Here is a 16,906-nt window from a genome sequence, read left to right on the forward strand (position 1 = left end):
TGGAGTAGTAAACACTGCCCAGTCCATCATCGGCTCTGACCTTCATTCCATCGAGGGGATTTATCGCAGTCGCTGCCTCAAAAAGGCTTGCAGTATCATCATGCTGGCCCACACCATCCTGGCCACACACTCATCTCCCTGCTACCTTCAGGTAGAAGGTACAGGAGCCTGAAGACTGCAACAACCAGGTTCAGGAATAGCTACTTCCCCACAGCCTTGAGGCTATTAAACCTGGCTCGGACAAAACTCTGATTATTAATAACCATTTTCTGTTATTTGCACTTTATCAGTTTATTTATTCATGTGTGTATATATTTATATCATGGTATATGGACACACTGATCTGTTTTGTAGTAAATGCCTACTATGTTCTGTGTGCTTCAGCAAAGCAAGAATTTCATTGTCCTATACAGGGACACATGACAATAAACTCACTTAAACTTGGGAGGAAACCGGAGCTCCCAGAGAAAACCCACAGTCACAGGGAAAACGTACAAACTCCGTACGGACTGCACCCGTAGTCAGGATCAGACCAGGACCCCTGACGCTGTAAGGCAGCAACTCTACCGCTGCAGCTCCTTGCCTGGGGATTGCATGTCCAGATCTACAGGCAGTGGTCTGGATCCATAATATGAGCACCAAATGTTGGTGGAGAGCACCAACATCAAATGGGAGACAGATTTCTCGTAAGATAGTCATCGACAGATCCTCTGATCTTAAGGGGATAAATGAATCTCAGGATTCTGAAGGTAGGCTAGACATTCGACTATAGAGATACAGCAGGGGGACAGACGGACCCCACGGCCCCAACGAGTCCGCGGTGACTAGTAATCACCCCGTACACTCGGACTATCCTAAACTCTAGGGGCAATTTACAATTTTGGTGGGCGGCGCGACTTTCGTCAGCAGCGGCCTCTGCAGTCCGTCTGCGTTTTTATTATTTTATGTCTATGTTTTTATGTAGTTTTTGTTATTTTTTGTTGGGGTATGTGTGTGTGGGGGGGTGGGGGTAACTTTTAAATCTCTCCCTGCACGGGAGACCCGACCTTTTCTTTGTCGGGTCTCCGTTGTCGTTGGCGCTGCAACGAGGAGCGGCCTCCAACATGAAGACCGGGGGCTGTGGTGCCGACTACTCACCTCACCGTCACGGGGCTGGCCGAGTCCAGAGCGGGTGGAGCTGTGGTGGACGCTGCTGCGGCCCGACCTCCGGAGATCCGGTGGCTGCAACTGCGGGTTTGGCGGACGGCGGCACCGGGAGCCCGCGGGTCCCTGGAGGGAGACCGCTTTTCGGGGCTTCCGCAACGGCGACTTCTCCCGCCCGAGTTGCGGGGTTGAAGAGCTCCTGGAGCGGGGCCTTACAGCACCGCCCCGCGCGGCTTGGAATGGCTGCGGGACTCTGCGAGCGCACGCCGGGGGCTCTAACATCAAGACCCGGTGTGTGACCTTGCATCACCCGGCGTGACTTTAATGGCCGCGGGACAATTCGCCATCGCCCGCTGGGGTCTTTGACTTTGACTCTGACATGGGGGGGGAGAGTGCAGTGGAGAGATAAGTTTTTTTGGCCTTCCATCACAGCAATGCGATGGATGTTTATGTAAATTATGTTGTGTCTTGGGTCTATTTGTTTGTAATGTATGGCTGCAGAAACGACATTTCGTTTGGACCTCAAGGGGTCCAAATGACAATAAATTGAATTGAATTTACAGAAGCCAATTGACCTACAAACCTGCACGTCTTTGGAGTGCGGGAGGAAACCGGAGTACCCGGAGAAAGCCCTTCACCATCTCATAACAAAAGACTCGAGATATATTTGGCTTTTCTGTGTTTTAGCAAACGAAAGAATGTCGTTCATTGTATTCTCTAGAAGCCACATTCCCATTGCTCCCCCATGCTAGATATATTTTTCATTAACATCTTTCAATTGGCCGTACGTTCCCAAGTGTACAAGTCCCTAGAGACACAATGGGCAGATTAACTTATCCCATCAATTCATAGTTTTTCATGCACCCGGATGGCCAGTCAAAAAACAATCTTTTAGGACGTCTTTTTAGGAAGGCGATGAGGGGAAATTTCTTGAGTCAGAGGGCGGTGAATCTGTGGAATTCTTTGCCACAGAAGGCTGTGGAGGCCAAGTCCTTGGATATTTTTAAGGCAGAGATAGATAGATTTTTGATTAGTACGGGTGTCAGAGGTTATGGGGCGAAGGCAGGAGAATGGGGTTAGGAGGGAGAGATAGATCAGCCATGATTGAATGGCAGAGTAGACTTGATGGGCCAAATGGCCTAATTCCACTCCTAGAACTTGATATAATTTATTGATATAATTTATTGATATAATTTAATTGCCACACAACCAAGGTCGGTGGTACTTATGACCTTATGAAGCCATTTGGCCTCCTTGAATGTTCCAATCATCTAGCAGTTATGACTTAATTTTTCCTCTCGCTGTCTCTCAAAGTATCAATTTGGTCTGAATGGTATAAGTTCATGAGTTCATAAGTAATTGCAGCAGAATTAAGCCATTTGGCCCATCAATTCTATTCCGCCATTCAATCATAGCTGATCTACCTTTCCCTCTCAACCCCATTCTCCTGCTTTCTCCCTATAACCACTGATACCATTATTAATCAAGAATCTGTCAGCATCTGTTATCCATGGTATAGATACAAAGCCATCTCCAGGGCTTGAATATAGAGTCCCTGCTAACAATTCATCAACATAAACGGACACAAAGTGCTGGAGTAACTCAGCAGGTCAAGCAGCATCGCTAAACCACACGGATAGGTGACGTTTCGGGTCGAGACCCTTCCTCAGACTGAAGGAACTTAACCCAAAACGTCATCTATCCGTGTTGTGAAGAGATGCTACCCGCTGAGTTACTCCAGCACTTTGTGTCTTTTTTGCATGTTAACAAGCACCTGCAGCCACAGAGATGGATTTTAAAACCCAAGAATACTATTCTAGAGCAGACACAAAATGCTGGAGGATCTCTGCGGGTCCTGCAACATCGCTGGAGAGAAAGGATGGGTGACATTTCAAGTTCGGGACCCCTCTTCAACACTCCAGCACTTTGTGTCCTTTTTCTCCAGAGATGCTGCCTGACCCGTTGAGTTACTCCAGCATTTTGTGTCTGTCTTCGGTATAAACCAGCATCTGCAGTTCTTTGTTTCAACATTATCCTAGAGTCCATATATTCTTCTCCCTTCAAACGAAAAATGCTTTGGTCTGTGAGAGCAGAACACGACAAAGAGGCGGACTTTAAATAAATAAATTATGGATCAAAACTATGTTTTAAAAATAGGTTGTGACGTCACCTGTAGGTCCATATGCGAACACTGTTGCATTGTATCCCGAAATGACACCTTTGATCAGATCCTTGGTAGTGGCCAAGTAAACATCCTCCTAAAGGCAATGGACAAAAGAGTTTTCATATTTGCACTGATATGGAGACCAGCATTTATGCCCACTAGACATGAAACATAGAAACTAGGTGCAGGAGTAGGCCATTTGACTCTTCCAGCCAGCACCGCCATTCAATATGATCATGGCTGATCACCCAAAATCAGTGCCCTGCTCCTGTTTTCTCCCCATAACCCTTGATTCCTTTAGCCATCAGAGCCATATCTAACTCTCTCTTGAAAAGGTCCAGTGAATTGGCCTCCACTGTCTTAAGTGGCAGAGAATTCACAACCCTCTGGGTGAAAATATTTTTCCTCATCTCAGTCTTAAATGGCCGACCCCTTATTCTTAAACTGTGACCCCCCTGGTTCAAGACTCCCCCAACAAAGTCAGCATGGATTTACAAAGGGTAAATCATGTCTGACGAATCTTATAGAATTTTTCGAGGATGTAACTAGTAGCGTGGATAGGGGAGAACCAGTGGATGTGGTGTATCTGGACTTCCAGAAGGCTTTCGACAAGGTCCCACATAAGAGATTAGTTTACAAACTTAAAGCACACGGCATTGGGGGTTCAGTATTGATGTGGATAGAGAACTGGCTGGCAAACAGGAAGCAAAGAGTAGGAGTAAACGGGTCCTTTTCACAATGGCAGGCAGTGACTAGTGGGGTACCGCAAGGCTCAGTGCTGGGACCCCAGCTATTTACAATATATATTAATGATCTGGATGAGGGAATTGAAGGCAATATCTCCAAGTTTGCGGATGACACTAAGCTGGGGGGCAGTGTTAGCTGTGAGGAGGATGCTAGGAGACTGCAAGGTGACTTGGATAGGCTGGGTGAGTGGGCAAATGTTTGGCAGATGCAGTATAATGTGGATAAATGTGAGGTTATCCATTTTGGTGGCAAAAACATGAAAGCAGACTATTATCTAAATGGTGACCGACTAGGAAAAGGGGAGATGCAGCGAGACCTGGGTGTCATGGTACACCAGTCATTGAAAGCGGGCATGCAGGTGCAGCAGGCAGTGAAGAAAGCGAATGGTATGTTAGCTTTCATAGCAAAAGGATTTGAGTATAGGAGCAGGGAGGTTCTACTGCAGTTGTACAGGGTCTTGGTGAGACCACACCTGGAGTATTGCGTACAGTTTTGGTCTCCAAATCTGAGGAAGGACATTATTGCCATAGAGGGAGTGCAGAGAAGGTTCACCAGACTGATTCCTGGGATGTCAGGACTGTCTTATGAAGAAAGACTGGATAGACTTGGATTATACTCTCTAGAATTTAGGAGATTGAGAGGGGATCTTATAGAAACTTACAAAATTCTTAAGGGGTTGGACAGGTTAGATGCAGGAAGATTGCTCCCGATGTTGGGGAAGTCCAGGACAAGGGGTCACAGCTTAAGGATAAGGGGGAAATCCTTTAAAACCGAGATGAGAAGAACTTTTTTCACACAGAGAGTGGTGAATCTCTGGAACTCCCTGCCACAGAGGGTAGTCGAGGCCAGTTCATTGGCTATATTTAAGAGGGAGTTAGATGTGGCCCTTGTGGCTAAGGGGATCAGAGGGTATGGAGAGAAGGCAGGTACGGGATACTGAGTTGGATGATCAGCCATGATCATATTGAATGGCGGTGCAGGCTCGAAGGGCCGAATGGCCTACTCCTGCACCTAATTTCTATGTTTCTATTTCTATGTTAACATGGGGAACAATTTTTCCAGCAGGTTCTTGGACATTCGGAATGCCCCCATTAACCTTCCAATATCACCATCAAACGCATCAGGGAGTATTGAAACAGTTTGAGAAAAAGTAGAATATTTATTTTATACTAATTAGAAGTGGAAATGTTTTTTTTGTGTTTTTTTTCCTTTTTATTTTATTAGAAGTAAGTACAGTCATATGGCACCAAAGTGCCTAATATATATTTTCATAATACATTTTATGTACAACTTCTTTTTTTTTTTGTTACATTGAAAAAAGATTAGAATAAGAAAAAGAAGTTAGATAGTAAAGGATAGAAAGATGTGAAATATATAGTGTGTGAAGAAAGAAAACGAGTAAATGAAGAAAGTTGAGAGAGAAAATAGAGAAAATAAAATAAAATAAAAAAGAAAAGGAGATCATTATTTGTAATCTTGACCAAAAGTGGAAATGTTTAAACCCACCATCTGTGAAGTGTAAAAACAGATACATGTTTTCTCTATCGTGAAATTTAAATTTGTTTTATTCAGTAATGGTATAAACCTCATCACTGAATGAGATCTCAGACATGATACGTGGATGTTGCCAGGACTAGAGGGTGTGAGCTATAGGCAGAGGTTTGAGTAGGCTGGGACTCTATTCCTTGGAGCGCAGGAGGATGAGGCAGTGATCTTATAAAGGTGTACAAGACCATGGGAGGAATAAATCGGGTCCTCGGACCTTGGACTATCCTTGATCGGACTTTGCTGGCTTTACCTTGCACTAAACGCAATTCCCTTATCGTGCATCTATACACAGTAAATGTTTCGATTGTAACCATGTATTGTCTTTCCGCTGACTGGTTAGCACGCAACAAAAGCTTTTCACTGTACACGTGACAATAAACTAAACTGATCGTTGACAACAAAGGAACCATTAACCATTGAGGTGTCACAAGTGCTAAATGCCTTCCCATCATCTTCTCCTCTCGGCCCACTGACAAGTTTGCCTTACAACATTGTCCATCTAAACGTTGGCCATCCATGCAACTTTTTTGCACCATCTGATATACCTGGGTGGAAGTGCCGTCAAACACCATGTCAAACATAAACGTTCTTTCACGGGAGCGATTAGCCCGTAGGATGTCATCCCGGTCTTCTGTTGGATCCATCAAAACTACCATCTGCAAAAGAAAATGCGCAAAATACATTCAAGAAATGGCCTGGAGAGAGTGAATGTGGAGAGGATGAGATGCGATGGCAGCCAACATCACATCCACTGACTACTGTACATCCAAGCTGCTGATCCATTCTGTTGAAGGCCATGGAGCTGAATCCAGGCGGGAACTCAGTGCAACGCCCCACTCTACCCTTGTTCTTTATCAAGGGCATCTCCTGAATCGTGATCAAAAACCTGTAGGAAGGAACTGCAGATAGATGCTGGTTTAAACCGAAGATAGACTCAAAATGTTGGAGTAACTCAGCAGGTCAGGCAGCATCTCTGGAGACAAGGAATGGGTGACGTTTCGGATTAAGACCCTTCTTCTTCAGACGAAGAAGAGTCTCGACCCAAAACATCACCCATTCCTTCTCCCCAGAGATGCTGCCTGTCCCGCTGAGTTACTGTAGCATTTTATGTCTATCACTTATGCTAAAACTGCTCATCTGAGATAATTAATTAGATGATCTTAACATCACTATTTGGGTTAATATGGTGGTTTCCTTTGAAACAAGGGCGGCATGGTGATGCAACGATAGAGTTGCTACTTTACAGCGCCAGAGACCCGGGTTCGGTCCTGACTGGGGGTGCTGTCTGTGTGGAGTTCGTACGTTCTCCCCGTGACCTGCATGAGTTTTCTCCGGGTGCTCCGGTTTCCTCCCACATTCCAAAGACGTGCAGGTTTGTAGGTTAATTGGCTTCAGTAAAAACTGTAAATTGTCCCTAGTGTAGGAAAGTGCCTGTATACGGGGACTGTTGGTCGGCATGGACTTGATGGGCCGAAGGGCCTGTTTCCGCGCTGTATCTCTAAACTAAACTAAACGGTTTGAAGCAGGAATCCCCAAATCATTTGCCTTGACGGTCTCAGTCATTCAAGATTTACTCTTGGTTTGATAAGTAATTCAATTTTCTCCCTTAAACTGATTGAAACTTAGGATAAACGTGTAGCAGCTTCCCTCTGAAACATTTCAATTAATCAACATCAAAGTAACAACTGCAATATTGACAGGATTAGTTCACAATGAAGATTAATAAAAAGCAATTACCGGCGCTATGTAATAAATTGTTACTTTCAAAGAAAGCTGCCTGAAATTAGATCACATCATGCTTTAGATCATATTAGATCATATCATGTCATGGTCCAATATGCAGAGTCAAAACACAAGATAGTAAAGAGAATGGACACAAAGTGCTGGAGTAACTCAGCGGGTCAGGCAGCATCAGTGGAGAAAAGGAATAGGTGACCCTTCATCAGACTCTCGGATTACGACCCGAAACGTCACCTAACCCGCAGTCTTCTTCTTATCGAGCCCACAGCGCAAGATTAGAAGTTGTTCGTAGATAGACAAAAATGCTGGAGAAACTCAGCGGGTGCGGCAGCATCTATGGAGCGAAGGAAATAGGCGAAGTTTCAGGCCGAAACCCTTCTTCAGACTGATGCAGGGTGGGTGGGGGGTGAAGAAGAAAGGAAGAGGAGGAGCCAGGGGGCTGAGAGACAGCTGGGAAGGGGAGGAGACAGCAAGGGCTACCGGAAATTGGAGAAGTCAATGTTCATGCCGCTGGGGTGCAGACTGCCCAAGCGGAATATGAGGTGCTGCTCCTCCAATTTCCGGTGGTGCTCACTCTGGCCATGGAGGAGGCCCAGGACAGAAAGGTCGGATTCGGAATGGGAGTTGAAGTGCTGAGCCAAGGGGAGATCAGGTTGGTTAATGCGGACCGAGCGGAGGTGTTCGGCGACACTCCGCGCCAGGCCGCTCCTGCCACCGACATTCCGCGTCTTCAATTAGAAGTTCTTCAGCCGGAGCTGAACACACTTCACGGCATCTGCGTACAATGGTGTCTGTCTTGTCGCTTCTTGTGCTTCTTGTGCGTGGTGGTGGAAAGATTGGTGGAAACAGGGCCGCGATGTGAACGCTCTTTCCTTGACCCCAACCCGAAGTTACTCCAGCATTTACTGTCTATCTGCAGTGTAAACCAGCATCTGCAGTTCCTTCCTCCACAAACAAGATAGTAAATCAGGGATTTATTGCGTGGATCAGGAAGTCCATGGTACTCATTCTAGGGTCCACCAAGCACAGGCTGTCTAAATGATGTGAGAACCTGAACAAGTGCAGTGGCTGCTGAGGTTTCCCACATGCATTCTTGCATTCTGCCAGCTTTCTTGCATTTGTTGCTACTGCGATACAGACGTCCACAAGGCTGCAGCTTTGGGATGACTTCAGGGTGACAGTTCTCAGCAGTTTCCAGCCCAGAGTTAGGAACATAACTGCGTTCAGTCCCATCCTTTAACCAACCAGCTCTCCTTCACACTTATCTGTGCTATTTCACTTTTCCACTAGTGGGAGAGTCTTGGACTAGAGGACACAGCCTCAGAATAACAGGCTCTTGATTAGTAAGGGCATCAAACGTTATGGGGAGAAGGCAGGAGGGAATGGTTTTGAGAGGGAACGATCGCTCAGCCATGGTTGAATGGCAGAGATGACTCAATGGGCCGAATGGCCTAACCCTGTTCCTATGACTTATTTACATTTCTCCAATGATATCAGCCCCATCTCCAAGCTTTCTCCATGCTGCCTGGCCGACTGGGTTACTCCAGCACTTTGTGTCTTTTTGTGTGTTAAATTGCATCTGCAGTTCCTCGGTTCGACACGTCGACTGCTCCACTGCAACCTCAAGGTTTGCCTACTTTGAAGGTCTCCTCTCTCCAACACTGCAGAGATGCTGCCTGACCTGCTGAGTCACTCCAGCACTTGGCATCATTTTGTATATTGACCAGCACCAGCAGTTTAGTTTAATTTAGTTTAGAGATACAGCGTGGAAACAGGCCCTTTAGCCCACACTGACCCCCATACACTAGTTCCACCCTACACACTGGGGACAATTTACAGAAGCCAATTCACCGACAATCCCGCACGTCTTTGGCGTGTGGGAGGAAACCGGAGCACCCGGAGAAAACCCACGTGGTCACAGGGAGAACATACAAACTCCGCACATACAGCACCCGTAGTCAGGATTGAAACGGGTCTCTGGCGCTGTAAGGCAGCAGCTTTATCGCTGCGCCGCCGTGCCACCCAGCTCTTTGTTTCTACATTTAGGCAATTCACAAAGGCCAATTAACCGACAATTGGGGACGTGGAAGGGAACCGGCAAACATGGAGAAAACTGGGAGAACGCGCAAACTCCACGCAGACAGCACCCAAAGTCAGGATCGAGGCTGGGTCTCCAGCACTGGGAGGTAACGGCTCTACCAGCTGCGCCACTGTGCTGCCCATGATCCAGTACCAGTGTGTGAAGTTATGCCCCTGTCCCACTTATGCCCCTGTCCCACTTAGGAAACCTGAACGGAAACCTCTGGAGACTTTGCGCCCCACCCAAGGTTTCCGTGCGGTTCCCAGAGGTTTTTGTCAGTCTCCCTACCTGCTTCCACTACCTGCAACCTCCGGCAACCACCTGCAACCTCCGGGAACCGCACGGAAACCTTGGGTGGGGCGCAAAGTCTCCAGAGGTTTCCGTTCAGGTTTCCTAAGTGGGACAGGGGCATAAAAGGATCCCCTCTTGTGTAAGGCCTGTTCAGTCAGAGGCATTGCCGTTAGCTCTGGACACCAAGGAGTTTCCGCGGCTCCCAATTAGCACCCTTCTGCTCGCACTGGGGTCATTTAAGGCAAATTACGCTTTTATAAGCTGCTATAATTGGCTTCATATGGTCCAAACTTCCTGCGTTTCTACTGTATATTCAACCAAATTTTTTAAAAAACAGCAAGACAAGTGACGTGCCTCACCAGACAATGATTGGGCCAAATTATTACTCCCAATGTCTTGCCAGAGGACATCGAGTCATAGTGATACATCGTGGAAACAGGCCCTGCAGCCCAACTTGCCCAAACCGGCCAGCATGTCCCAGCTACAATAGTCCCACCTGCCTGCCGTTCAGCCCATATCCTTCTAAACCTGGCTTATCCATGTACGCATCGAATGTTTCTTAATCGTTATAATAGTACTGCCTTCAACTACCTCCTCCAGAAGCTCGCTCCATACACCCACCACCCTTTGTGTGAAGAAAGTTACCCCTCAAGTTCCTATTAAATCTTCCCCCCCCCCCCCCACCCTCACCCATGTACTCTGGTTCTGGATTCCTCTACATTGGGCAAAGTACTCTGTGCGTTTACACAATCCATTCCTCTCATTGTTTTATGCACCTCGATAAGATCACCCCTCATCCTTCAGCGAACCAAAGAATACAGTCCGGGCCTGCTCAACCTCTCCCAACAGCTCAGGCCTTCAACATAATTGATCTATTTCAATTAAATAGTCCATCACTCCCAATCTTTGTTCTTTTCTGATTCCTTCTTATTTGAGATATGTTTGTTCATTGTTGCATTTAAAATTCCTACAGATTAAATGTCCCGGTGTTATTCGTCATTTGAATGACGTTGTATGTCCACTCAAAAAGACACAAAGTGCTGGAGTAACTCAGCGGGACAGCCTGCATCTGTGGAGAACACGGATAGGTGACGTCTCGGGTCAGGACTGATTGTAGTAGGTTGGAAAAAACTGGAAGGGAGGTGGGGACAGGCAAGTGATAGGTGACCCCTGACTACAATCAGTCTCAAGCAGGGGCTCGATCTGAAGCATATACGTGTCCTGCAGAGATGCTGCCTGATCCGCTCAACACTGTCTCGTTTTTATTTTTTAATAAAATCTCATTCAAATGATGAATACCGTCAAGATATTTCATCTGGAGCAGCTTTAAATGTTACAATGAGCAAACATATCTCAAAGAAGGAGAGACGGAGAGAGAGAGACGGAGAGAGAGAGACACACATACACGGAGAGAGAGACGGAGAGAGACAGAGAGAGAGGCAGAGAGACAGAGAGAGAGAGAGACAGAGAGAGACTGACTCAGACAGACAGAGACAGAGCGAGCGAGAGAGAGACAGAGACAGAGAGAGAGAGACAGAGAGAGACTGACTCAGACAGACAGAGACAGAGCGAGAGAGAGACAGAGACAGAGACAGAGAGAGGAGAGAGAGAGAGAGAGACAGAGACAGAGAGAGAGACAGAGAGAGAGACAGAGAGAGAGACAGAGAGACAGAGAGAGAGAGACAGAGAGAGACAGAGACAGAGAGACAGAGAGAGAGAGACACAGAGAGAGACAGAGAGAGAGAGACAGAGAGACAGAGAGACAGAGAGCGACAGAGAGAGACTGATTCAGACAGACAGACAGACAGACAGAGAGGGACAGAGCGAGCGAGAGACAGAGAGAGACAGAGAGAGAGACAGAGAGAGAGACAGAGAGAGAGAGAGAGAGAGAGAGAGAGAGAGAGCGAGAGAGAGACAGAGAGCGACTGACTCAGACAGAGAGAGACAGAGCTAGACACAGAGAGAGACTACAATAGAAACTGATCAAATCAGCATCTGCAGTCCCTCGTGTGTACATTTTATGAAGACTATTTATGGATTATTTTGCACCAGGCGTTGGACCCTATTCTGTTCATTTACAGATCTTGCATCCGTCTTATTTTTGCATTGGCGAAGCCTGTGACGTTTGGACTGGACTTGGGTTTGGAACTGAGTGGCTTGGCAGAAGGTGGATGGGTTCCAGCGCCACTCTGCAGCAAGAAGATCATCTCAGACCCCCTCTCACCCTGGCCACAAACTCTTTCAAGCACTTCCCTCTGGGAGGCGACTCCGGACGATCAAAGCCGCCACAGTCGGACATAAAAAACAACTTCCTCCCACTGAAGGGGGGTCTCGACCCGAAACGTCACCTATTCCTTCGCTCCATAGATGCTGCCTCACCCGCTGAGTTTCTCCAGCATTTTTGTCTACCTTCTTCCCACGAGCAGCAGCTCGACCCGACAGCCAAAAGTCTGTAGCCTCTTTTTACTCTGTTTACTATATTTTCACACGGTGAAATTATAATGTTTTATTTATTTTTTACTGTCCGCTGTACACCGTGCTGTTGCCATGTGCGAGCGGAACACAGAGTCAAATTCCTTGTGTGTACACAGACTTGTCCAAAATTCTTTATTCTGATTCTGAAACCCGAAAGTCTCACAGAGAGTGGCGAGTCTGTGGAATTCTCGGCCTCAGAGGGCGGTGGAGGCCGGTTCTCTGGATGCTTGCAAGAGAGAGCTAGATAGGGCTCTTTAAGATAGCGGAGTCAGGGGATATGGGAAGAAGGCAGGAACGGGGTACTGATTGGGGATGACCAGCCATGATCACATTGAATGGCGGTGCTGGCTCGAAGGGCCGAATGGCCTACTCCTGCACCTATTGTCTATTGTCTGTAGTCTGAAGCCCCCTAGCTGGGGATTGAGACACGCGATCAAGGGGGAGGCGGGAAAGGGAAGGTAGTGACTCGAATTACGAAACCTAGACCCATCATTTAGCTCCAAAAGCTTTGATAATATCTGATTATGTACTGACATTCAAACAACAGTGGTGCCCACAGGAATTACACATTAAACAAAATGTTATTCAATCACCGATGACAGGCAAACAATAGAGCAGTAATGACGGTTCGTGTTTCTGCAAAGGTAATAATGCTTCATAAATTACTTTGAAGAAACCCGTTTATAATTCATTGTCTCATTGCCTTCAGTGGATCATTGTTTTTCCGCTGTAAACACACAGGGCGAGCAGGCTTAAACATGCCAGAGCCAAGGTAATCAAACACACACTCTCTTGTAAACACTATCATTGGCATTCGGTGAAATGGTTTAAAAAGTCAAAGGGGTTGCTGGCCGGACCAAGTGCTGAGGGAAAGGGATGAATTAAAGGATAATAAAGACCAGAGAGCTGAGCTTTGAGGTGACAGGGGTATAATGTTTAAAGCAGGTTATTGTTTTCAACACAGAGAGTGGTGGGGGCCTGGAGCGTGCTGCCGAGGGTGGTGGTGGTGGTGGTGGTGGGCGAGTGTGCAGGGCCGAAGATGACCTGGTTGGGTTGCTCCTAGGCCTAGGCCTGGCCAAGCTGGCCATCCGCGAGTCACGGCGCCAGACGGAAGAGGGCTTTGCCTGAGCCAGATGCTTGCTCCTTTACCGGGGATACGTCCGACCCCAGGTGGTGTTCGAGAGGGACATATTTATAGAGTAGTTGGTACACAAAAATGCTGGAGAAACTCAGCGGGTGCAGCAGCATCTATGGAGCGAAGGAAATAGGCAACGTTTCGGGCCGAAACCCTTCTTCAGACTGATGGGGGGTGGCGGGGAGAAGAAAGGAAAAAGGAGGAAGAGGAGCCCGAGGGCTGAGGAAGGGGAGGAGACAGCAAGGGCTAACAACATTGGGAGAATTCAATGTTCATGCCCGCAGGATGCAGACTCCCCAAGCGGAATACGAGGTGCTGTTCCTCCAATTTCCAGTGTTGCTCGCTCTGGCCAAGGAGGAGACCCAGGACAGAGAGGTCGGATGGGGAATGGGAGTGGGAGTTGAAGTGCTGAGCCACCGGGAGGTCAGCTTGGTTATTGCGGACCGAGCGGAGGTGTTCGGCGAAACGATCGCCCAGCATCCGCTTGGTCTCACTACTACACTATATAGTAGTTATTTAGTATATTTGTGACAGTTGTTTGGAAATTTAGTGTCTGAGTAATTTGGTGATTTTGTGCAATGGCAGTAGGTGTGTCACCACCGTTTTGTATTGTATCTTTTATTAATTACATCAATTATTTTTGATACAAAAAACAAGGGTGGTGGTGGAGGCAGATGTGGCAAGTGGTGTTTGAGAGGCATTTAGATGGGCACAAAATGCTGGAGTAACTCAGCAGGACAGGGCAGCTTCTCTGAAGGAGGAATGGGTGGGATTTCGGGTCGAGACTCTTCTTCAGACCTGAAGAGAGTTAGGTTTGAAGACGGGTCACCTTCAGGTCTGAAGGAGGGTCTCGACCCGAAACGTCACCCATTCCTTCTCCCCAGAGACGCTGCCCTGTCCCGCTGAGTTACTCCAGCATTTTGTGTTTATCTTCGTTCTAAACCAGCATCTGCAGTTCCTTCCTGCACATTTAGATGCGCACAGGGATATGCAGGGAATGGAGAGATACGAGTCAAATGCAGGTTGGGGAGATGAGTTTAACTTGTCATGTGCAGGAAGCTTTTTGCGTCGATCTTCAGCTTAACTTGGCATCATGTTCAACACAGACATTGTGGGCTGAAGGACCTGGTCCCGTGCTGTACTGTTCTACGTTCAAATAATCACTGAGAGTTTACTTAAAGCCCTGTCCCACGGTACGAGTTCATTCAAGAGTTCTCCCCGAGTTTGCCCTGATTCGAACTCGGAGATTTACGGTAATGGCCGCTCGTAAGTACTCGGGGCTCTCGTGGACATTTTTCACCATGTTGAAAAATCTTCGCGAGTCTTCCCGAGCTTACCTGCCGTTAGCTAGTCTTCCCGAGTACCTGCCGTTAGCGTTACGAGCCGCTAAGAAACGTCCCCGAGCTCCGACGTACCCGCTACGTTAATTCTCCGTGCTTACCACAAATTAGTTTGTTTTTTTAACTCGGGAGAGCACTTGAATGAACTCGTACAGTGGGACAGGACCCATAACTCTACAATCCTCCCTACAGAACTTTAGGTAAGACTATTGATGAGAGCTCTCCAACAAAGAGTTGATGTCCACATTGTGTTTTAGTTAGACAAAAGTGCTGGAGAAACTCAGCTGGGTGCAGCAGCATCTATGGAGCGAAGGAAATAGGCAACGTTTTGGGCCGAAACCGTTGGAAATAGGAAATAGGCAACGTTTCGGGCCGAAACCCTTCCGGGTTTCGGCCCGAAACGTTGCCTATTTCCTTCGATCCATAGGTGCTGCTGCACCCAGCTGAGTTTCTCCAGCACTTTTGTCTACCATCGATTTTCCAGCATCTGCAGTTCCTTCTTAAACACTTTGTGTTTCAGTTAGCTGCAATTGCCAAGGGAAATGACAGAATCATTGGGTAAACCTTTCCCGAATTTACAGTAAACTGCACTCAGAGCTGAAAATAATCGCTTTCAAGGAAGAACCACACCAACAAATGCAGAACAATAGCTGGAAGAAGGAACGTTCGTCTGCATTGACTGTTGCTAAGGATGTATCTTCCTGTTCACAACATTCCCCTGCACAGCTGCTTTCTGTTTTGATGGGACAACATTTTGTGGAGTCATAAGGTCATAAGGAATAGGAGTAGAATTGGGCCATTCGGCCCATCACGTCTACTCTGCCATTGAATCATGGCCGATCTATCTCTCCCACCCAACCCCATTCTCCTGCCTTCTCCCCATAACCCCGACACCCGCACCAATCAAGAATCTGTCAATCTCCGCCTTAAAAAATACCCAATAACCTGGCCTCCACAGCCGTCTGTGTCAATGAATTCCACAGATTCACCACCCTCCGACCGTTTCCGCGCTGCACCTCTAAACTAAACTAAACTAATAGCAGGATCAACATTTTTGCAAATGCTCCCATGGACACTGAACTAAGAGGGAGGAAACAATCCCTTGCAAATTAACGAATGGATCTTGTTTTCACAGGCTGAAGCAAACCGATTGTGTGAAGCCCTTTGAGTGCATCTATGGGGAGCATTGTTTACTGGGGGATTTGCCCTGCCGCGCCGTTTCCATTGGAAGACCGAATGAAAGGAAACTGTTGATGGGCCACAAACACACATCCACAGGCAGCTTGGAGAGTCTGAGAAAGGAATAAAGCATCGCCTGGGAATGGGTCACAAACACCAACAACAATGTAATGGCAGGACAGTCACAGCATACCCATTGTTTCATTGCCAGTAGATGAATTCAAGAGACAAAGGGGGGGACATTTACATGACCTCAATCATTAATTGGTAGATCATGTTAAAATACTAATTACTCTGAGATAGGATGCGCTGGGATTAGAACAATAGCTCTCGGGCCAAATTATGTTTAGTTTCGAGATACAGCGTGGAAACAGGCCCCTTCCGCCCACCGAAGTCCGTGCCGACCATCGATCACCCATTCGCACTAGTCTCTACAGCGCCGGAGACCCGGGTTCGATCCTGACGACGGGTGCTGTCTGTACGGAGTCCACGAGCCAAGAGTGTTTTATTGTCATATGTTTCCCGGATGGGATAATGAAATTCTTATTTGCTGCAGCCTAATGTTCAAAAAGGAACTGCAGATGCTGGAAAATCGAAGGTAGACAAAAGTGCTGGAGAAACTCAGCGGGTGCAGCAGCATCTATGGAGCGAAGGAAATAGGTAACGTTTCGGGCCGAAACCCTGAGGGTTTCGGCCCGAAACCCTGAGGGTTTCGGCCCGAAACGTTGCCTATTTCCTTCACCCCATAGATGCTACCGCACCCGCTGAGTTTCTCCAGCACTTTTGTCTACCGCAGCACAACAGAATATTATCTGAATGGTGGCCGATTAGGAAAAGGGGAGACGCAAATAGACCTGGGTGTCACGGTACACCAGTCATTGAAAGTAGGCATGCAGGTGCAGCAGGCAGTGAAGAAAGCGAATGGTATGTCAGCATTCATAGCAAAAGGATTTGAGTATAAGAGCAGGGAGGTTCTACGGCAGTTGTACAGGGTCTTGGTGAGACCACACCTGGAGTATTGCGTACAGTTTTGGTCTCCTAATCTGAGGAAAGACATTCTTGCT

General features: G+C 47.2%; 1 protein-coding gene across 1 annotated transcript in view; it reads right to left on the reverse strand.

Moving 5' to 3' along the window:
- Nucleotides 1–16,906, reverse strand: part of LOC116985917 (kinesin-like protein KIF19) — a 97,539-nt gene that overhangs the window by 63,082 nt on the left and 17,551 nt on the right. The window contains exons 3-4 of the mRNA XM_033041038.1: nucleotides 6,148–6,258; nucleotides 3,314–3,401 (exon numbers count right to left, since the gene is read on the reverse strand). Of these exons, the coding sequence (XP_032896929.1) occupies nucleotides 3,314–3,401; nucleotides 6,148–6,258 (199 nt within the window). The remainder of the gene's footprint in view (nucleotides 1–3,313; nucleotides 3,402–6,147; nucleotides 6,259–16,906) is intronic.

This window comes from Amblyraja radiata, chromosome 22, assembly GCF_010909765.2.
Source record: "Amblyraja radiata isolate CabotCenter1 chromosome 22, sAmbRad1.1.pri, whole genome shotgun sequence".
Classification (NCBI taxonomy): domain Eukaryota; kingdom Metazoa; phylum Chordata; class Chondrichthyes; order Rajiformes; family Rajidae; genus Amblyraja; species Amblyraja radiata.